This window comes from Myxocyprinus asiaticus, chromosome 14 (genome assembly GCF_019703515.2).
Source record: "Myxocyprinus asiaticus isolate MX2 ecotype Aquarium Trade chromosome 14, UBuf_Myxa_2, whole genome shotgun sequence".
Taxonomy (NCBI): domain Eukaryota; kingdom Metazoa; phylum Chordata; class Actinopteri; order Cypriniformes; family Catostomidae; genus Myxocyprinus; species Myxocyprinus asiaticus.
The window spans coordinates 9024561-9048658 of NC_059357.1; the positions used below are offsets into that span (position 1 = coordinate 9024561).

At 36.3% G+C, this 24098-nt stretch overlaps 1 protein-coding gene across 2 annotated transcripts; it reads left to right on the forward strand.

Annotated features, from left to right (window-relative positions):
• The first annotated feature begins 3905 nt into the window (after window positions 1-3905).
• On the forward strand, window positions 3906-22645 carry LOC127451394 (interleukin-3 receptor class 2 subunit beta-like). 2 transcript variants are annotated; one of them, XM_051716080.1, is made up of 14 exons: window positions 3906-4019; window positions 5469-5657; window positions 8165-8309; window positions 8456-8625; window positions 8713-8861; window positions 11679-11826; window positions 11968-12094; window positions 12208-12359; window positions 15235-15362; window positions 15480-15654; window positions 19209-19305; window positions 19389-19458; window positions 19794-19891; window positions 21543-22645. In XM_051716080.1, exons 2-14 carry the CDS (start codon window positions 5558-5560, stop codon window positions 22039-22041), a joined length of 2058 nt encoding a protein of 685 aa, XP_051572040.1. In that variant the 5' UTR covers window positions 3906-4019; window positions 5469-5557; the 3' UTR covers window positions 22042-22645. The 2 variants fall into 2 exon arrangements, with proteins under 2 accessions (XP_051572040.1, XP_051572039.1); XM_051716079.1 differs by lacking the exon at window positions 3906-4019 and adding an exon at window positions 4890-5162.
• Window positions 22646-24098: the final 1453 nt, after the last annotated feature.

Consider the following 24098-nt stretch of genomic DNA (forward strand, 5'->3'; position numbering starts at 1 on the left):
CATGCACTTTCATTGCACCAAAACTGCATCTTGTTTCATCTCCGCAAAACAATAAATGCATTATTGTCTCCTTTCTAGTCAGAGAGTATTCTCTCTTTCTTAGTGGTTTATAGTAAATAGACACACAGATCTCACATTCAGCATGACTTCGAAGGTTATGCAGATACACAAACTGTATCGTCATGCTCTCTGTAAAGTAAGAATCAGACTTTATTACTATCTCTTCAATACAACACACAGCAACCAGTAAATGATCTACATAAATTTTACTGTAAATGATCCTACATTAGCATATTATTCTGCTATACATCCTGTGGTTGTGTGATAGTCTTTAAGCCCACATCACTAAATTCTGGTATTATTCTTTACATTATTTTCATTGCGGTCAGTGACAACAGAACTTTGTTACACCTGTAGCAAATGCAAAGGTTTGCTTACTTCGGTGCTGCAAAATAAGGTGGATAGGGCATGAACAGAATAAATGCAAATTGATCTGTTCTTTTGAACAGAGTAGTGTGCATGTGCTCTGCTCATCTGTTAAAACCGCTTGCCCCCCTCCCCACCAACATATCTCTTATCTTCACACAATCTTTCTTCATCTCTTCTTGTTTTCGTTTTTAAATTTTTTTCTTTTTGACAGGTGGTTTCTGAGACAGACACGCACTTGAGAACAGCTAGATCTAAATAAAGACAGACTTTCATTGGTCCAGAGTCTAGAAAATAGTTAAAAATGATAAAAATGAAATTATAAAAATGAATCATTTAATAATAAGCTTTACCAGTTGAGCTTACTTTGCCATCCATCCATTCATCCATCCATCCATCCATCCATCCATCCATCCATCTACAATATCCATCCATCCATCTCAAGCATGCATCCATCCATCCCTTCATCCATCCATCCACCCATCCATCTACAATATCCATCCATCTTCAGTATCCATCCATCCATCCATCCATCTACAATATCCATCCATCCATCCATCTCAAGCATCCATCCATCCATCCCTTCATCCATCCATCCACCCATCCATCTACAATATCTGGATACATCTACAGTATCCACTGTTGACTGGTGATTGACAGCGTTCTGTACAGATCTACATTCATACATTTCTCGAAATTTCAAACATCCTGAGCTCAAGCATTCAAACATATTTGCTCTGTGGTCAGGAAATGTTGCAGTTACATATACATATAATGTAAGTGAACTCTTAATTTTGTGATCTTATTAATACATCATGCCGGAATATCAGCACGCATGATAGCTGACTAACTAATGCATTGGGTGGTTTAATAAAGCCTTTGGTCTTTAAATAAGCGCCACATCCGCACTAATACGTTTTTGTTTGAAAATGCATCATTTTCTCTAGGTTTTGACTTTCCGTCTACACTGAGACGACGTTTTTGACAGCGAAAACTGAGCTTTTCGAAAACACTCTGCCAAGTGGATGAATTTGAAAATGCCGTCTTCGCACTGTAGTGTGGACAGGGATAACAGAGATATCTGAAAACGATGATGTATTTGTTGTCATGTGATGCAGTCATGTAATCCATTCAATCCAAAATAATCAAGATGGCGGCCTATGTTGTAGTGGTGTTGTTGTGCCTGATATTCACTTTGATAGCATTGTTAAAGATAAATGTTACTGTGTACAACCTTCACATTACATTCCTTCAAAGGCAACGGGAAGTTTACTCGGAATTGCTGTCGGCCACGAAACACAAGGACAACTGCGTTTCAGACCGTACATGGAACGGAGATTTTTCGCATGCGCAGTAAAGGAGATTTAAGCATTATTATACATTTCAGTGTGGACAAGCTTCTTTTGGATAACACTTTCAAATGTATCCGGATTAATGTGTACGTAGCCTAAGAATCTTTATAGCTAAAACTTCATTCGTATTAAGATGATTGAAGTTGTAGCCAAATTACATGCTCATTTCAGGTTACTAAAAAGCAGGCCTATAAGGAATCTTGCATCCAAAAGAAAGTTCTGCAGGTTTCCACAGAGCCTGAACCTGTCATTCAGAACATTCTACAAATCCCCCACCCCGTGTATCTTGATTTGTTGAATATTTTGGCTAAATTGATTATGCTCTCAGCTATCATTAAGAGTATAGTACTCTCAGCTCTCTCTACCAACATAATTTCCAACATGCCCTCAGTTGCCAAGAGATTTCCTGTGGTTACTGGATATAATAGGGAAATAGTCCTTTGAACATTTTTCCATGCAACAAATAAATGTTCTGAAGGAAGAGTTCTAAAGGAAGTTCAGTCAAGACAACTCTTGGAAACATTTAGCATGTTAATGCAGTAATGATGGTATATTGGTCTTGGCGGTCTAGATTTGCTACGCTGCTGCTGCTGCTGCTGCTGCTGCTGCTGCTGTAGAGCAAGTACGGAGATTTGCTATTAGAAAATACACTACATACTGAGTTAAGCATGTGGACATGCTGCTGCTGCTGCTTCACAATTAGAAAAAAATTCAAGACATGCTAAGACAAGCATGTAAGGCATGCTGCTGCACAAACAGACATTACAAACAATCCCCATGTAGCAGATCTAGACAATTGCAGCTGGGGTGGAGGTGGGTTTCAGAGAAAAACCTTCGCAGCGTGCTGCAGTAAAACCAGCTAATCTGCAAGTCTGAAAAGAGATGCAAGTTGATTGGCTACCCAATTACATGACAAAGGACTAATCAGCTTACACCGACATGAGCTGATTGGCTTAACATATCACATTAGCCAATTGTCTAACAGATAGCAAGTTCAAGGAACATATTAGCTTGCACCACATAGAGTTGCATTGCTGAACTTTGGTCATTTTTTGTGGAGGTGCTTGTCAATTTAGTCCTGTCAATCACAACACAAGCACATGTAGAGGCTGCTTACCTCAACTCTTCCAGCATCACCTTCATTTGTAATCTTAAGTAACTTAAATTAAGTAATCAGGAGTGCTCAAGCCCCTCCATACCAATCTGTTTACCATTTCCACTTCAAGGACTACTGTAGGTAGACATGCAAACTTGTGAAAAAGGTAAATTACTTTATTTATTTATGAATGAATTTACATAGAAGAGCTGAGTATAATTCAAGCACACAAACACACACATGGTGTGAGAGATGGGGGGTCTTTCTGACACTTCCAGGTTATCCTGATATTTCCTGGAAAGTTCTCAGCACAGTGTTTGTGCCTATGTCATTGTGTTTATGTGGGTTTGCAATTGAGTGTAGGAGTGTGAGTGTGAATTTGCTTGTAGATGTGTATCTGTTGGTGTGAATGTGTGTATAGAGATATTCTTGTGTCCCTTTCTGAACCAGGACTGTCAATTTTATTCTTTATATTAAAGGGATAGTTCACCCAAGAATGCAAATTTATTCACTCTCATGATGTCCCAAACCCGTATGACATTCTTTCTTCCATGGAACACAAAATGAGATAATAGGCAGAATGTTAGTGTCAGTCAGCATTCACTTTCATTGCATCTTTTTCCATACAATGAAAGTGATTGGTGACTAAGGCTAACATTCTGCCTAACATCTCCTTTTGTGCTCCACGGAAGAAAGAATGTCATATTGCTTTGGAACAACATAAGGGTGAGTAAATGATTGCAAAATTATTACTATAAGGCTTGGTGGTATTCATGCTAATTGTGATACTGAATACAGAATAGCAACTGTGTGGCCAACAAGTTTTTCTGTGTTAACTCTTTTACCATGGTAAACTAGACCTTAGAAAGAAAATTTCCGATGACCAAGCAACTAAAGTTTTTACCCGACTGAGAAAAAAGGAACTTCTGGTTAGTTGTTTGAGTAAATGATCTCATGTGTTCATATGCATTTCAGTAATGAGAACACACCCTTAATCACACAGAAAAAAAAAACGCACACAAGGGAAGTACTATATATTGATTTGAAGTTGATTGCTAAAGACACACAAACACACACACACAAATTTTGTCCAAGCACAGAGGAATGGAACATTAACTAGCCTGTTTTTAATGATGAAAATAAAGGTAAGGATATTTAGATACTATTTATACTTGCATATGCATATGAAGTATTATCATAACTCACATTCCAGCTCAGCTTTGAGCTGCTGAATTTCGCAAAAGATTAATAGGAAGTGGCATTCATATACAGTCAAATGATCTATAGATTTAAATAATGTAGTGATTAAAGGAGAAAACTCATGTGCTAATAAGATATAGTATGCAGTGTTATTAAACCAAAATGTGATTAATTTCAATGAAAAAATTAAATTAAATACAATTCCTCAGCCATTAAACATTCACAAAAACATCATTTAACATTTGAGGAGTAGTTTTTGTTTTGTATATCTACCATTACACTGAAGTTAAAAGGACTTAAAAACCATTGACATACAGTGAAATGACGATCTACAAATCAGAAATATTCTGATCTGTATATGGATCAAAGATAATTTCAAGATCTTAATATTTGACATAGGAAAATGTAAACTCAAGATGTTAAAATTAAAACATTTTAAAATATATGTTTTTAAGACATGCACAGGTGAAGACCACCAAGATTTGTCATTGGTAAAACATTGTTTATGTCACTATAGGAACAAATTGTAGAGTAAAAAGTATTTTAGTTTTTTTCCCTTTAAGTGAGTTCACTCACCAACAGCACACGTACACTTTACCACAACTAAAAATAGCAGTCCTACCTTACAAAACACTGATTGAAAGGTAAAACAATATAACAAAAAGTACAAAATCTAAAATACTAAACTCAAAATTATAAACTTAGTTTAGTTTAGTTTAACCGTGCTCTCTCTCTCTCTCCCCTTACGCCCCTCACTCTCTTTTAAGATCAGGGAAATCCCTTTCCTTACAGTTTACTGGCAGTTACGAGAAACATAGTGCCACATTCTGCATCTGTGTTTACACTGTATAGTTCCACTAGCGGGTCATGGAAGGACAGTCAGGTTTACACCACCGTTTCATGTATCGTTATTGTACGAGACGTGCTTTCATTCTTCCAACATATTCATGAAGATCTGGAGCCTTTTATGATGCGCACCGGTTCCTTGACATGTTTCTTTAATTAAAAGATGGATTTTAAATTTTTAATTCAAAGATGGATGGTTTTTTTACATGGATTTGAAGGACATCATGCTTTTGTCACACAAAGTAAGCAATATACGTACTTTTGGGCATTTTAAGAATTTTGTGCGTATTTTTTAGATGCTTTCTAAAGTGTATTGTGTAAAGTGCTTTCTAGTATGTGTATTGTTTTGTGCGCACGTGTGCAAAGTATAAAAAAGGAAGGAAGTTTTGTGCTTAAAAGCAGTGCTAACTTGTCATAACCACAAATGTCTGAGATGTCTTTAAGTTGACTTCAGTATATGTGTGTCTGAGGGAGCTCCATTTTTTTGCTGAATATGCTTAAATAAACTGATAATGCATGTTATCACATTTTTTCTTAAATTTATGTAGTTTCTAAATATTCAGATATCTTGGAGGTAACTGGAAGAACCACCTGTAAGAAGCGTTTCGCTGGTCTCCGGTCTTGCATCTCAGCCACAATGTTCTCCACCTGGATGCTACATATGAGTGTACTTGCTCTGCTTTTCAAAATCACCAGCGCTGACCAGTGTCATCTTCGTGAACTCACATCTGGGAGTGGTAAGAAAGAAAGATCACACTTTCAGATATTGTATTCTGTTCATTTTTTAAAATCCTGTTTGGTTCAGGCCTGTGTCCACCAGATAGACCATTATCAGTGGTTTTTCTAATCATGTTATGGCTTTCGTCTTGTACCGATACATATAAATGTTATAATCCCAATGCTTTACTAAACAGTCGAAAGAGATTCTCCATTGCAGACACTTGTAACTCAGGGCATGAGTTTAGGTCTCATTCTCACTTCTAACTAAAATCAAGAGTCTTGCAGAGTCTGAGAATGAAAAATCCCTTTAAGAAATGTTTAAGTCTAGCAAGTGTCTCTGGAAATTCCTGCTTGTGGTCAGGTATCTGTGCGACAGTGGTGCTCTTGGAAAAAGCTTTGAAACTGAAATCAGATGTTGTTGTTGTTTTTGTTGTTGTTGTTTTAAAGAGGACAGATTCATCATCACTTATCATTGTGGTCTTTTTCTTTAGTGATACTGTACAGGCATCTGTTGCTATATTATAAAAGTTAGGCTATGTATTTTGATTTTTATGGATTGCAATTGTAGTGTTTTATTACTATAAAACATTTTTGAGGGTGGGGTTGTGTTTTTTTAGTCTATTGCATTGAAAATATTGGCCTAGCAAGACGAACAGTGCAACAGTGTCACAGTATCATATTAATCTGCATTAGACCTTTATTCACATGTTGTGATGACAAGTTTCCGCCTTATTTAGCAGCTTAAATCTCGCAATTTTTTTATATTATACATTTTGAAAATATTGAGTAAATGTATAACATTATGCTTTATATTACCCTGGAATTAGTAAAAATAAAATAAAAATGAATTACCACAGCACAATCATTTACTTCTGCTTTCCAAAACCCGGAGTGTGAAAAAGGTCAATTTATTTAGCTACAGTGTCAAATGTCTTCCTCTATTTTAAGTTTTCTCTTCAATCTCTCTTACCGGTTCATTGCTGTCGCATGCTTGCTGTAACAGGAACCTTCTTTATTAAAAGGTTTACTAATTTCTGTGACACTAGTGCACCCGAATGGAATTGCAAAAATTAAAACATTTTTAAAACAGATTTCCAAAAACAGCCCTCGTCAGTCAAATAGTCCTGGGTCCCGACCAGATCTAAGTGGGTAGCTCAAAACAAACACAGAGTGTCACACAGAGACTGTGTGTTTGAGAAAATTAATATATGAATGGCTTACTTATAGTTGTCTCTGCATATTAAGCTGGGATAGAAGAAAGTATTTTTACATTGAAAAATTTACATAATTCAGCTTTATTACTGAACTCCTCCAAGTCCATTTTTACTAAAGTCGGTAACTGTTTTGAGTTGAAGCATGCGCCAATTCGCTTTTCAAACTTGCGTTGGTGTGAAAAGAGTGATAATTCAGAGGTTAAAATCCATAAATATTTAACACAAATCAGAATAAAGTAGTCCAGAGAGCAGTGTAATAATATGTTTTATTTGCCAGAATCCATCAACATTTATCCAGTGGTACTTTGTGGACAAATCTTAAAGGGATAGTTCACCCAAAATGAAAATTCTCTCATCATTTACTCACCCTCACGCCATCCCAGATGTGTGAATGGTAAATGATGGCCAGAACTTTGAAGCCCCCAAAAGCACATAAAGCATAAAATCAGCATAAAAGTAATTCATACGACTCCAGTGGTTAAATCCATATCTTCTGAAGCGATATGATATGTTTGGATGAGAAACAGATCAATAATTAAGTACTTTTTTTAACTTTAAATCTACTTTCAAACAGCCCTCCTATGCGCATTCATGATATGACCTAGTTCTTTTTCTTCTATTTTTTTGGAGATTCGCATTTTTCACGCATATTGCCACTGGCGATATGTACAAAGAATGCGAATGGGCAAAAAACAAAAGACCTCTCGTGAACACGCATAGAAGGGCTGGTCAAAATGGCGATTTAGAGATCTGTTTCTCACCTACACCTATCATATCTCTTCTGAAGACATGGATTTAACCACCGGAGTCATTTGGATTACTTTTATGCTGCCTTTATGTGCTATTTGGAGCTTCAAATTTCTGGCCACCATTCAATTGCATTTAATGGACCAACAGAGCTGAGATATTCTTCTAAAAATCTTAATGTCCTGCAGAAGAAAAAAAGTCTTACACATCTGGGATGGCATAAGGGTTTCCTTTAAAGGAATAGTTCACCCAAAAATCACAGTTCAGTCATTATTTACTCACCCTCAAGACAAATTGAGATGTTAGGTAGAATGATAGACTTAGTCACCATTCACTTTCATTGTATGACAACAGATCCAATGAAAGTGAATGGTGACTACGGCAGTCATTCTGCCTAACATCTCCTTTTGTGTTAGACGGAAGAAAGTCCTATGGGTTTGGAACAACATGAAGGTGAGTAAATAATGACACGATTTTGGCATGAACTATCCCTTTAATTATAACTGTTAACCTCAAATATGACCCTTTGGCCTATAATACTGACCTTTGAACTCTTGTTTAAGGGTCTCCAGTTATGGATTCACTGCAGTGCTACAATGACTACATGACCCATGTTCGATGCGCATGGGAGGAGGAAACACATGTTCATTTACACACAGCAGGAAATACATCGTCACAGGCACTGTACTTCAGGGACAACAAAACTAGGTGAAAGCTCAAGTGAGATTTAATTTTCTTCAGAGAAAAGTCATGGGGGAAATTCTCGTTATCTGCAAAATTATAAATAAAAAGGTATTTCTGTCTCTTTTCTTATCTCTCTCTGTCTCTGTCACTTTCACTATCTCTCTCTTTAGGGCAGAAACACTTTGTGTCTCTGATGGACTCAGTGTGCTTTTATCCAATGGGAAGGTCTCTCACAGCTGTCGCTATGACACCACAAGGTTTTCCAAGTCAACAAGTCACACTCTATACTTCAAAGTGCCCTGTGTATCGAAACCCACAACTTTTAGAGTAGTCCAGCAAGGTAAGTGTGTGTTTTGTGCATAAATGTTTGTTCTAAAGCATTTCTAGTGTGGAAAAACCTTTCAAAGTTGTCTTTTTGCATTTTCAGGAAAAGTTCTCACCCCGACTGATTTGACAGAGAAGGTAGATGGTAGAGGTCATCTTCTGTCCTGGAGAAACCCATATCCACCATCCTCAAATATCACAAGAACACTCGTGTACCAGCTTCAGTATCGCAGATATGGGGATGACTGGATTGTGAGTACACACACGTACACGTTTACCTAGATATTTAAAAGAGAACATACCATAGACTTCTATTGTTTTTTAAAAAAAGCTAATTATAATTACTGGGTCATTGACAAATAATATTGCCGAGGTGATTAAAAATGAGAGATCTTGTAAAAAAAAAAAAAAAAAAAAAAAAAATTATAACAAAGGTGTAAAGTTTGCAGAAATCGAATCTTTTTTGGTTTCATACATTTTTGAAAAACATTTATCGCATTTTCTACAAAAAAAATAAATAAATAGTAAATGACTTAAAATGCCACATGGTCATCAAGTAAAAGGTATTAAAATAATTTTATGTACTTTGACATTAACTTAATCATTCATTTTATTTTATTTTTTAAATAAAACTTTTTTTTTTTATTTTATTTATTTATTTTATTTTTTTTACAAATATCATGAATTAATCCATATGACCTGAACAAAATATGCCTTTGCATAAAAATGTCAAAATATATGATATTGTTTTAAAACTTTACACATAGTCATGAGGGTCTAAAGGGATCTTCTCTGTTTTTTTTTTTTGTTTGTTTTGTTTTGTTTTGTTTTGTTTTGTTTTGTTTTGTCAAAATGGCAACCTACCATGTTGGTTAGACAAAATGACTTTGATTTGGTGGAAAAAATTTCTCAAATATTAAGTATATTTTGAAACAATTATATAATAAAAGATTATTCTGCACTACTCATATACTGTATATATATATATATATATATATACAGTACTGTGCAAAAGACTTAGGCACATAAGATGCTTCACAAAAACATCTGTCTTAAGATGGTTATTTATATCTGCTACTTTAGTGTGTCAATAGGAAATATACATTTTATACTCCCAAACATTACTTTTGCAAATAAAATAAAACAGAAGAACAGGGAGCCCTGTAACAGATGGCATGGCCCTCACAGAGCCCCTCACTGAATATTGAGTCAGTCTGGGATTACATGAAGAGACAGAAGCAACTGAGACAGCCTAAGTAGATAGAAGAACTGTGGTGAATTCTCCAAGAAGCTTGGGACATCCTATCTGCCAACAACCAAGAAAAACTGTGTCCAGGTGTACCTAGGAGAATTTGTGCTGTTTTGAAGGCAAAAGTGTTCACACCAAATATTGATTTAGCTCTTTTTCTGTTTACTGGACTTTGTATAACGTTAATTGATTAATGAAAACTATTTATGTCATTATTTTTTTTTTAAAAATCCTCACTTTGAAAGTTTTTCACAAGTGCCTAAAACTTTTGCAGAGTCCTGTGTGTGTGTGTATATATATATATATATATATATATATATATATATATATATATATATACATATATATACAGTTGATGTCAGAAGTTTACATACACCTTAGCCAAATACATTTAAACTCAGTTTTTCACAATTCCTGACATTTAATCCTGGAAAACATTCCCTGTCTTAGGTCAGTTAGGATCACTACTTCATTTTAAGAATGTGAAATTTGGAGAATTATTTATTTCAGCTTTTATTTCTTTCATCACATTCCCAGTGGGTTAGAAGTTTACATACACTTTGTTAGTATTTAGGAGCATTGCCTTTAAATTGTTTAACTTGGGTTAAACATTTTGGGTAGCCTTCCACAAGCTTCTCACAATAAGTTGCTGGAATTTTGGCCCATTCCTCCAGACAGAACTGGTGTAACTGAGTCAGGTTTGTAGGCCTCCTTACACGTACACGCTTTTTCAGTTCTGCCCACAAATTTTCTATCAGATTGAGGTCAGGGCTTTGTGATGGCCACTCCAATACCTTGACTTTGTTGTCCTTAAGCCATTTTGCCACAACTTTGGAGGTATGCTTGGTGTCTTTGTCCATTTGGAAGACCCATTTGCGACCGAGCTTTAACTTCCTGGCTGATGTCTTGAGATGTTGCTTCAATATATCCACATAATTTTCCTTCCTCATGATTTCTTTTGATTTTCCCATGATATCAAGCAGAGGCACTGAGTTTGAAGGTAGGCCTTAAAATACATCCACAGGTACACCTCAAATTCAGTACACCTCCTATCAAAAGCTAATTGGCTAATTGTCTAAAGGCTTGACACAATTTTCTGGAATTTTTCAGCTGCTTAGTCACAGTTAACATATATATATATATATATATATGGTTACATGTTATAAATGTTTGCCAGAAGTTTGCAGCTCTTCACCGCTAGTGGTGAACCTGCAGCAAACCTTTGGCAACAATGGACAAGTTTTCCTGCAAAGCTCATTTGCATGTGAAAATTATCAGTGGCAAATTTGCCATGAACTCTCGATTTTCGTAAGGGAATTCATATGTACATCTGTTACCGGTTCTGTAACAGCTGACACAGAAGACAGTAACACACAAATATCTCCACAGAACGTTTGTCTTTCTCAGTACGAACTACAAACCTAAACTACTAACCAAAACAGTATCTTTTTCTCATAGAATACCTTGTGGATATCCAGCAATATCTGTGTAATAGCAGCATTGTTTCAATATATATCAATGTACTATAACATTGCAGTCTGCCATTGTAAGGAAACAGCAATATAACCTCAAACTAGTCACAAGATTCCCACCGAAGATAAAGTCTCCACATGAAAGAGTGATGCTACCTTTCTGAAACTGGAGACAGATCAGCTGTAAAGATTTGGATATTTATGTGGGTCCATGCAAAGTTCATTTCATTTGTGTGTGTATTTATGCAAGTGTCAATATTACCAATGGACGCATGTTATCTGGCAGCATATGTGCATGGGTGTTTGTGTTAGTGAACGCGTGTAATTTCTCTCTTTCTTTTTTATTAGGTTGTGGACAAGATCAATGCTACAGAGTATATTATTGAAAATAAGTCACTGTTGCTGGGCTACAGTTACCAAGCCAGAGTCAGGGCACATGTTGCTATTGGACTCTGGAGTGACTGGAGCCCTCTAGTGTCTTGGAGGACACACGATGGTAATAAGAACCCAGTCCATAACAAACTGGTCATTTAAAACTTTAATTAATAGTTTAAAATAATGAAGTATTTTCACTTATAGTGCAAATACATGTTTGGGTTAGACATGTTAGTCATGTTTTATGATCTCTTGCTTTTAGATGGTTTTTTTAACCTGCAGTGTGTGATAGAGGGAGAAACCATTGTGACATGTTCCTGGCAGATGAAGACAGAGCATTCTCACTTTATGTCATATCATCTCTGTGGCCGTGAAAATGACAACAGTCTGTGAGTACTATTCAAAGAAAGGCCCACATGGTATCATTTACGATCGATTTTACATTGTGGTTTCATATCCCACACACTGACAACCCCGACTCAATGTTTTCTCTGCCCTTTAGAGCCTTTGAATGTTGTAATAATCCTCTGCTGAAGTTCAGTGATGCTGAGCTTTCAGAGTTTTCCTGTTCTTTAAAGACCTCTGACCCTCACCTGTTAACCGTGGAACTGAGGCCTGTGTACTTCAGTAGGATATTCAAATCTTCAAAATATAGTAAGTCTTTTTAAGGGGTGGTTCAAGGAGCTATCTGTTAGCATTCTATTGATCACAATGGCAGTTTAAGTCCATTTTACGCTTTTAAGATGCCTTCAAAGAATCAGACACTTTTAAAACATCTACTATAATGTAATGACATTTTTGCATTTTAAATGTTGCATGCAAAAATTATTCATCATTAGAATACTATTAATGGAAAAAGGTGCTTTTGGGCCTAACCAGCCAAACTTGAAGGGATAGTTCACCCAAAAAATGTATCCCAAATGTGTATGACTTCTTTCTTCTGCAGAACACAAGTTAAGAAGAATTTTTAGAAGAATATTTCAGCTCTGTTGGACCATTCAATGCAAGTGAATGGTGGCCAGAACTTTGAAGCTCAAAAAAGCATATAATGGCAAAATAAAAGTAATCCAAAGAGCTCCAGTGGTTAAATCAGAATCTTCAGCAGCGAAATGATAGGTGTTGGTGAGAAACAGATCAATATTTAAGTCCTTTTTTACTAATAATCTACACTTTCACCAGCCACGAGAGGACAGAGTTCTTCCATTTTGCCAATTCTCATTCTTCGTGCATATCGCCACCTACTGGGCAGGGAGGAGAAAGAAAAATAAAGGGGGGAATAAAGCAAAGGAAAAGAATAAATAAATCATATTTTCACAACAGCCCAGTAGGTGGCGATATGCACAAAGAATTCAGCAACATACAGAAGGAGAAGAACTGTCATGAACGTGCTTAGGAGGGCTGGTAAAGTACGCAATGGGAGAAAGGTGCCTCGTGTTGTTCCTGGTGGGGTACTCAGCCTTACAGGCTCCATATGATTAGGATTTGAGATGGGGGTGGGGTTAGGGCATCTGCTGCCTGCCAGGAACAAACTTAGGCACCTTTGTACAATGGGTGTTAAAGTAGTGATGGGAGAAACAAAGCTTTCCGAATCTTCAAATCAATTGAACCAGTTGCCTCGCAAAATGATTCACTGTTTTGAAGCGCTTTAAACACCGCACTCTGAGGACATCTGCTGGTCTCAGTCATGTAAATGCAGTGAGAAGACTCGAGTCAAAAGCAGTTACAGCTGCCCTGTATTTACATTATATTTTTCATAGTTATCGTCATTATCCTGGAATACACAGATCTGAATCTTTGCATAATATGCAGACCTTCATAGACTGTTGGCCTTTATATGAATATTGTTTTTAATTGATTTTAAATACTAAACAGTGCTTATTGTTTTTTCATACTAAACCAACACTTTGTTTTGTATACCCAAATTAAAACAATATATTTATGCTTATACAGTTTGTAAAATAAACATTTTGTTAACTAGACAGAAAATGTATAATTCGCAAACAGTAAGCAGGGGACTCGACCTTAAAAATGCAATACTTCAGATGTCAAACTATCACATTCACCTCTAGGCTACATAGCATTTGAACTATTACAAATGGAGTTTACATCAAAGAATAAAGAGTGCGTATATGTTTTGGATGATAGTTCAAATTCCAGATCTGCTTTCTGTAGAACAAATAGATTTCTTTATATTTCATAAATATCTTTCTCAAATGTCCCTTTCTTATTAACACAACATTTTGATTCTTTTTCGGGGGAACATATAACTCAAGGTGATCGACAGGGAATTTAAAATAACTTAATTTAAAATTAAATCAGATCTGATTTTATGAACCCAATTTATTATATTTCTAAACTGACTCGAGATCAGTTCCAGCCTGCATTTGACGCTGATTCACAGTTTCCCTGTGGGATCAACGCCTCCTAGTGTCCAATCACGAAACACTGAAAAATGTTTCGAAACAGTATTAACTAACAAAGCCTCGTTTGCTGAAATAACATGACTTAGCCAGTTTGAAATGCATTCCGAAGCACTGGTTCAACACAAATGATTCGTAAAGGTTTCGAAGCTTTGTGAAACAATGCTTCGAAAGTGCTCACCGCTAGGTTAAAGCAGATTTATAGAAAAAAAGACTTAAATATTGATCTGCTTCTCACCTACACCTATCATATCGCTTCTAAAGACATGGATTTAATGACTGGAGTCATATTGGTTACTTTTATGGTGCTTTTTGGACCTTCAAAGTTCTGGCACCCATTCACCTGCATTGTGTGGACCTACATAGCTGAAATATTCTTCTAAAAATCTTAATTTGAGTACATTAGAAGAAAGTCATACACATTTGGGATGGCATGAAGGTGAGTAAATGATGAGAGAATGAACTATCCCTTTAACCCCTTGGTAGTTAGTGGAGTCTGTAATCCAATAATACTTGTGTTAGTGCTGCCATCTGGTGTTTTGGAGGAACAATACAGGCTTAGTACCACACACAGTAGGCATTTTGTGCCACCTGAAATATAAAATTGTACTTGGAGAATGTCATAGATCACATGTTTATGGCAAAACAGATTGGATTCAGTGCTTCAGCGCAATTTTTTGTTTATTTTTTATACACAAGCTTCAAAGCTTCAGTGTCAAATGTAACATAACTACAAATGTCCTAACAACTACATGGCAAAATTGTTCAATTTGCCTGTCTTCTTATCTTCTTTTAAAATGAGGTTTAACCAATAGGGTTTTTTCTGAAAATGAGGAGCAGGAATATTATGAATCCAATTTCACAAATAATTTAGTAGTAAATAAAATAAATAATTTGCTACAGTGGTCTTGACATAGTTAAACAATAAAACTGAAACCTACCAACAATTGAGCACCACTGACATATAGAAGGATGGACAGTTAAGAGGTTGTTGTGTTGACAGGATGAAGGCAAGAAAAGTTTGATGGGTTGATGGCTAAATAAGCTGTATGTCTAAAACCTAAGACTTTAAACAGGACCTGTAACGGCATATTCATGTGCTCCTCTAGTTCAACTTCCACGACCCGACCCGGTCAAGGTGGACGTGACAGATGGCATTGTCAAACTAACCTGGTCTTTGCCAAAAGTTTCTCAATATCTTAAATTCCAAATCCAACTACAAATCTGGACCAACAAGGTGTGTTACCTATCTTTCAGTCTTAATTTATGTTGCAAATATGCACATATTAAACCGTTAAATTGTTTAGTTGTTGCTGAGACTGATTTCAAGCATTATTTCTCTCTCTCTTTGAAGTCTTTAGTGTCTTGTAACCTTACTCAGGGGGACAGCAAGTTTGAGATTCCCTCTAGCTCTCTAAATCATTCAACACGTTACCAGGCCCACATTAGACTACTGCATATACCGGATGGTCAATATGTTGTTCGGCCATCAGAATGGTCCCCGCCAACAATATTTATCACCGACCCAGGTAACACCTTTGATTTCAGGCATGGTCTTCTGATCAGGCCTTTTTCAGTCTTGAAATGTGATTTTCTTTCTTAAAGCTGAAGTGTCATTTTTATGTCACTATAGCGATATGAAAAGGAATTGCAAAAATAAACACAACACATGGCTTATTTAAAGAAACATGTTCCATACAAGTTAAGCTTAATTGACAGCATTTGTGGCATAATGTTGATTACCACAAAAAAATTATTTACCAAAGAATTCTTAAAAAAAAAAGAAGAAGAAGAAGAAGCAAAAATCAAAGTTACAGTGAGGCACTTACAATGGAAGTGAATGGGGCACATTTTTGGAGGTATTACATTTACATTTATTCATTTAGCGACGCTTTTATCCAAAGCAACTTACAAAAGAGGAACACATAAGCGACTCTTAAGGAGACAGTGGTATGAAAAAGTGCCATATTACAAGGTTTCACTAGCTTCAGAATAGTAGTGTTCAAAACAGATTAAACAATTTTTTTTAAAGTAACTGGTTAAGTGCTCATGGAAAAGATGTGTTTTTAGCCATTTTTTGAAGACAGAAAATGAGTCAGCTTCACAGATGGAGTTGGGAAGGTCATTCCACCAATGTGGTACAATGAAGCCGAAAGTCCGGGAAGGTTTTTTTGGTGCTTCTTTGTGTTGGTACAAGGCGACGTTCCTTAGCTGACCGCAGGCTTCTAACGTAGCTCTGCAGAAATTATTTTCGGTATGTTGGAGCAGACCCAGTGACTGTTCTGTACGCCAGCATCAGAGCCTTGAATTTGATACGTGCATCAACCGGCAGTCAGTGAAGAGAGACAGGGAGTGGCAGTAATGTGGCAGAAATGTGAAGCTTATAATTTTATAAAAGCACTTACATCTATTCTTCTGTTAAAACTCATGTGTTATTTGAGCTGTAAAGTTTTTCATTTTTACAGTCATTTTAGGGTTTTAGGGTTGGTTGACATTACATCGTCATGGCAACAAAGTTGTAAAATTGGCTGTAACTTCACACAGAAATAGTTAGTAAGTGACTGTATTACACTGAAATCATGTTAACACGCATATTTTTTACATTATGTGTCTATACTTTTGAAACAGTGAGTATTTTAACGTTTACAGGATTGGCCCCATTCACTTCCATTGTAAGTGCCTCACAGTTACGATAATTTATGGCTTTTTTTGTTGTTTTTTAATTAGAAAAAAAAGAAAAGGGGCCAGACAAAATAAATTTTTGTGGTAATCAGTACTATGCCACAAATGCTGTTGATTGAGCTTAACTTGTATTGAACCCGGAAAATTATTTTAACATCCTTAAACCATAGAGAATCAAGTAAATAATTCATATATAGGGTGAATGGACTACTTGCACTGAGCCTCGTATACATTCCGGTTGAATGTGTTTACATGCGTCGTAGTGGCCTAGTTCCCAAAAGCCACTTAAAATGAGTGTTCAAAAGAGGATTTTAAAGTACGGATCTTTTTAGAGATGGGAGAAGAGATATTGTGCACATTACCATATACAGCTTCTTCAAAATTCAGTAGAAGAACAGTTTTCAGAGCTTTAATACAGGCCGAGCCGATCTGAGAGAGCAATGGCTGGTATATACTCCAATCCAAGTGCATTTCACTGTTTCTCCTCACACGGAGGTCTGTACCAGACATTTAACCATGGATCAGCTCGAAAAACAAATGACAAAAGGTGGAAGGAGACATAAAGGGTGTCGGCACCAGCGGCGCTCTTTGAATTAAACAACTATGTGCTTCAGTCACTGCTATGTTCCATGTGTGAGGGAGAGAGACCCGATGAACGCATGCATCAAACTATTTTAATAAATGTATGTTTTAATCTTTATTTTGTGTCACTGTTTCATTGATATGTACTGTATATCGATAAATGTTGAAATGCAAATGCATAAGTAAGAGCTGTTAAAGATAATGAGATATAAAGTTTGAAATAGATTAAATATATTTAGTGTGGTTAAATATATTTTAGCGCAGTTATTTTATTTGATAATACAACTGTGAGTGATTTTTTTTTTTAAAGCATGGTCAGAGTAAGATAACAGCTAATGTATTTATAAATAAAACGTCTGGGACATTTATCCAAAGAAAATTCATTTGCAATCTTGCATGGTGGAATTCAATGGCGTAATTACTGGCAGGTTGGGCAAGGCAGCCGTACTGGGGCCCATGGTCTAAGGAGGCCTGTGGGCTCTACCTTAAAATATTCAATTGTTTGCAAAGTTTAACTGACCTTACCATCATCAGCATTTCATTAATGGAACTTCTTTGTATTTATAGCTGGACTACACACTATGCATCTCATCTATGGTGACCTTTATTAAAATCTAGAAAACATTTATATCACAAAGTAGAGAGAATTGTGCTGAGAAAGAGCATGATGCAACATTGATACTATTATTGGGCATCTCCAGTGCTTCAGAAAGTTCAGCTGATCAAGCAAACTATGTCTGTGACGTCAGATAAACTTGAAGTGTCCTGTCATTATAATTATTCTAGTCCCATCCTTCTCATTTGAACCAGATCATTGAGGAGATGATTCATAATGTTTGTCAGTTGAGGGCGCTATTGTGCCACTGTTGAATTTGACAGCCACAGGAACTGCTCTTTTGCTCGGTTTTTGTCTCAAAATTATTTTTGGAGGGCTGGGTTTTGGAATGAGGGGGCGTGGCTAAATCAACGGCTCAGTCACTCTAAAATCGCTTACAGCACAAGTAAAATGCAGCCTTTCAGAATAAATAGCACAGCTCATTTGTGGAATTCCATTTTAATCATTTTAGAAAGACATTTTAAGATAAATACGATTCTTCTCATAATTTCTGAAAAGGTGCCTTGAGAGGATCAAATCTATTGAGACATTTAGTGACAATAATGTGCAAACAAAAAAATTACAATTCAGTGTCATATATTTTAAGTGAATTCTTGCAGGCTACGAGTGGGTGGGGTGGCAAAGGGCCCCATCAAGATGTTTTGCACTGGGGCCCACAAGATCCAAGTTACGCCACTGGAGGAATTTATCGTTGAATCTCAACTGGTACGAAATATCATCAGTGAATGAAACGCGTGTTAATGAGACGGCCAGACTGCTGCAGATTATATATGTTTGATTTTATTATTCAGGAGCTGAGTTTAGCTACATTTGGAAAGGAAAAAATATATTTAGAGGCAAATTTCAGCAAATTATAAAACTGAGATGTCACGTTAGCGCCAGAAATTTGATTTATTGATTTTTAATCAACTGACAGCCTTAAAAAAAGAAATTAACTGCTTTCCCATGAATACAGTAAATCTCTGCATGTAGACGCACTGAACGGTGTAACCGGAAACACCTGAACCGCCCTACTTAGAACAAGCAAGCAGTTGTGCAAGTAGTCCATTCAGATAAATTGGATCACTTTTTGACATGGAAAAAGTGGTCCAGCGTGTCCAGAATTCACTGAATCTTAACTAACAATATATGCCGGTAAAACATTATCATGGTAAGTCAATACAAAAAACAACTCTTTCTGTTTGTGTGTGTATGTGTGTATAGCTTCATGGTCCATCACCAATATAATCTATATGTTGGTTGTTGTGTTTGTGGCTGTGCTCTTCGCCATCTTGTATAATGCCCTTCCGGCCTGTCACAGGTAAAACACCTTGTCATTCATCATGTGTAGTTAGTTATTGTTAGTTGTGTGTTTTGTTCATGGGTGTGCATTTCTCTAAACAGAAAGATAGAGTTATGGAGGGGATCGATTCCATCACCCATAAACAGCAGAGTGATGGAGGAAATGATTAAGGTGAGTGTCTTTACTGACTGATCTTGGGAAAACATGGACATTTCTGTTAGCTTTTCAACCAGTGTTTCAGTTTTGTTTTAGTCTTTCTTTTCTTTTTTCATTTAAAATCATAGTTTTTGTGTAATTCTTTAAGTTTGGTTTTAGATAACACTTGTGCATTACATTTAAAATCAAAGAAAGAGCTGTTTGTCCTTCAAAGCAGGCTGTATGGACAGTATTTTTTGTTTACATATCCATTAAGTATTTCTCCTGATTTTCACTGAGGACTAAAACACAAACCCCTTTAGAGGTGTTACTGAGGTGTTACATCATTCCTCTTTCTCTCTCTCTTTCAGAAGTCTTCCACTGGATGGCCATATCTTCAGAGTGAGAAAGAGAAAATCACCATGTGTGTCCTCCAGGCTACAGACGATATCAGTATCTGCAAAAGCAGGTTAGCTCCCACAACAAACCGTTTAAACCTACAAATACTTATAGTTTCATTTGCTTAAAAATAATGCGTTCACAGAGAGAAATTTCTAGCCGATGAAATGTTTTAGAGCTAAGCATAACTAGAAAATGTATTCTCTATACAAATTCCCATTACTTTTTAAGTGAGTTGATGAGTTGATGACTTGGAAATTACAATTTAAAAATTCCCAAAAATTCTTTCTTAAAGGAATATTTCGGGTTCAATACAAGTTAAGCTCAATCAACAGCATTTGTGGCATAATGTTGATTACCGTAAAAATGTTATTTGACTAATCTATGCTTTTCTTTAAAAAAAGCAAAAATCGAGGTTCCAGTGAAGCACTTACAATGGAAGTGAATGTTAAAATACTCACTGTTTCAAAAGTATAGACACAAGACATAAACAATATGTGTGTTAACATGATTTTAGCATGATAAAATCACTTACTAACCATGTCTGTGTAAACTTATATCCAGTTTTACAACTTTGTTACCATGAAAAAAACAAAATGCTGTAATCCTTGTAATCCTACAAAAACAGCTCGATTTAAACAACTTTATACACACGTTTTAAAAGAAAAAATTCATGTAAATGCTTTTATAAAATTATAAATCACATTTTTGCCTTTAAAACCCTCCAAAAATGTTCCCCATTCACTTCCATTGTAAGTGCCTCACTGTAACCTCTATTTTTGCTTCTTCTTCTACTTCTATTTTTATTTTTTTTTAAAGAAAACGAGAGACGAGTTGAAATGCCACAAATGCTGTTGATTGAGCCCAGAATATTTCTTTAAAGAGATAGTTCACCCAAAAATGAAAATTCTCATAATTTACTCACCCTCATACTCATCCCAGATGTGTATGACTTTCTGTCTTCTGCTGAACACAAAGAATGATTTTTAGAAGAATATTTCAGCTCTGTAGGTCCATACAATGAAAGTCACCAGAGTCCAAAACTTTTAAGCTCAAAAAGCATATAAAGGCTGTTTAAAAGTAATCCATACGACTCCAGTGGTTAAATCCATGTGTTCAGAAGTGATATGATAAGTGTGGGTGAGAAACAGATCAATATTTAAGTCATTTATTTTACTATAAATCTCCCCTTTTAAGTGCTCTTCTCTCCTAAGAGTTCTTTTGTTTTTGGCGATTTGCATTTTTCCTGCATATACTGGGCAGGGAGGAGGATTTATAGTAAAAAGGACTTAAATATTGATCTGTTTCTCACCCACACCTTTCATATCACTCCTAAAGATATAGATTTAACCACTGGAGTCTTACGGATTACTTTTATGCTGCATTTATGTGCTTTTTGAGCTTCAAAGTTTTGGACCCTGTTGACTTGCATTGTATGGACCTACAGAGTTGAAATATGCTTCCAAAAATCTTCGTTTGTCATACACATCTGGGATGGCATGAGGGTGAGTAAATGATGAGAGAATTTTAATTTTTGGGTGAAATACTTTTAGAAGATTTTCATGACTCCAGTTACAGGTTTTCCATAACCGTTTGAACCCTGATTTTTTGTGTTCATTTAGCATTTGTACATCCCAAATGTCCATGTTGACTACTTTTCAGAAATGTAACCCAAATATGAGTATGAATATATTTTCCTTTTACTTGTAACTTTTTAACAGTGTCTCTGGGGAGCCACTTCTGTTGCACAGTGAAGACATGAGTTTAGACACTACCATTGTCAAAGTGGGATGGTCAGATGGATCAAACCACTTGTGCTCCTACGACAGGGAGGGTATGTGCCATGACAAATCAGGCACGAGCTTCACCGGGCCTTATATTCTGTGCTGTGAGGATGCCAGCCCCCAGGACAAAATATTTGACGTGTCCTCTGAAGGAGATGGCACATGCGTGCCTGGAAATCCTGAGAATTCTGCTCCAATAAATGGAGGATATGTTATGACTCCTCCCACCCTCATGTCTGCAATTCAAGACTCCGCCCCCTCTAAGATCTCGACCCATAACCCTTCAGATGACCCCCCTGCATACGCACCTAGTGTAGATCAAGGTGGTATGGTCCTCCCTCATCCATCTGACTACATGATGCCAATGGGCCATGGCAATGGCATGGGCCAATCAGAGCTGAGAGAGTATGTGACGCTGGCACAGTCTGGAACATAATGATATATCGGCCTTGATGGCTTGGCACTTTTAAAAAAGTACTGTATATGCTCAAAGCACGTGTTAATGAGAGGAGCCTAGAAGCCAAAGAGAGCACCAGGGCTTAAAGGGGACATGATATTGAGTAAAATGAATGTAGTTAATTTTGTGTTTGTTGTTGTTGCTTTATTTAAACTGTCACTTTAAGAGCATTGTCTAGCTATGGATAAACGATTCATATGCTCATACTGAAGGGGGTGAAAGTTTAATTGGATCTTAAAAATTCAGTATGAGTTGAGGAATTAAAGCTATTATGCTGTTGTGCTGTGACAGTCAGACCAACAGATGACAGTGTTGCAAAATGAATGTAAAAAGGTCTCACAAGCTACATACGAACGAACGCATTAATTGACAATGAATATCTTTATATGCCTCACATGCAAAATGTGTTTTATATCCATTATTATTTTTAAATAATTATTATGATTATTACAATTATTATTCAATTTTTTTTTTTATTATAATTCAAAAATAAAAAAGTTATTATTATGCATAGAGTGCATCACATGTATATTGTTCTTTTCAGTTTTGAACCATATTCATAAAATGATGGGAAAACTCACTTTGTAAACTAAATGCAGATATTTTTTTTCTTTCTATTTTTAAACAAAAAATCGGGGGGTTTGCGGCGATTGTACATGAGAACACCCCGAAGTTGTTGACCAGCCAAGATGCCGCCCTGGATCGCCCATGCCTAAATCCGCCCCTTCACACTCTATTTTAATGGGCCTGTTTATGTGTGTTTATCTCTTTGTGATGTGTTAGCTGCTCCCAGTGTTTCACATGTGTGTTATTTGGAAGGCTGGAGTTTGCTGAGTATGTCTGAATCATCGGTTTCACACAGAGCAGATTTGATTTGTCTGCCCACTAATCTACTCCACTCTGCACCTTAAGAGTGTGTGTGACTGTTTTAATTGCACTGACACACTAAAAAAAAGGTTGCCTTGGGTGTATTAACACTTGCGGCTCTATTTTCGTGTGTGCGCAAAGCGCAGCGCAACGCACTACGACCGTGCGCAATGTCTTATCCAATTTTCGTGAGAGCGCTAACTCTAAGTGCAATTTTCGTGCCAGTGCAAAGCGCAACTGGGTGTGGGTGGGAGTGTTTGCGCTACTGTGGGTGTAGGTGCATAAACTATGGGTGTGTTGTATGTAAATTAAGTGGCGCAAAGCGCAATTTGCTATTTTCCTAAGAATTTGGTCGTTGCGCGACAAGGACGATTCAATACCACCTCTTAACTCATGGCAAAGTCCAAATTCAGTTCCTGCATTTACAGTTTGGAGATTTCACCAGCAGGTGGTAATAAAGTTCATGTCCAAATTCTGAAAGTACAGAATATCAAATTATGTTCCTTCAATCGCTGTTGAAGCCGTTTGTTGAAACAAAAAAATTTTGATTTGTGTTAAACATTCTAGAGGTCATGGTTTATTTTTTCAATTATTATTATAATTTGTATTGTTATATTTATATGTATTATTATTCTTGTATATTTACAATTGTATTTATGATTTAATTTTGACTAGTAATTTTCCACCTGTTGTCATAGAGTGAGTTTTAAGTCACTGCAAAAGGGGCCGGTGGTACAAGTTGGAGAGGGTAAAATGTTTGGATTTAAATCGATTTTTTTGACCACTTTGTTATTTTTATTCTATTCTCGTTTCATTTGAAGTGTAATTTGAATTTAGAAGTATTTGTTAAATTGTTTCGTGTTTCACTAAATGAATATCATTTTTCAAAATCGACCGGTAGAAGTGAAGTGCATGCCGATAACCCCTTACAAAAAAACCCTACATGAATCCTGCAGGAATATTATGAAGGAATGGAAAGAATTTTCTGAAGGAATTCTATCCTGCAGGATTTGTCTTACAGGTCATTAAAACACATTTATTCCCTGCAGGAATATTGTACAGGGTACATTTCAAATCCTGCAAACATAGCAAGTGTTAAACTGTACATATTGTGCAAGAGTTTTCTACAAGAACTATTTGGGTAGTATCCTGCAGGATTTGATTTCCTC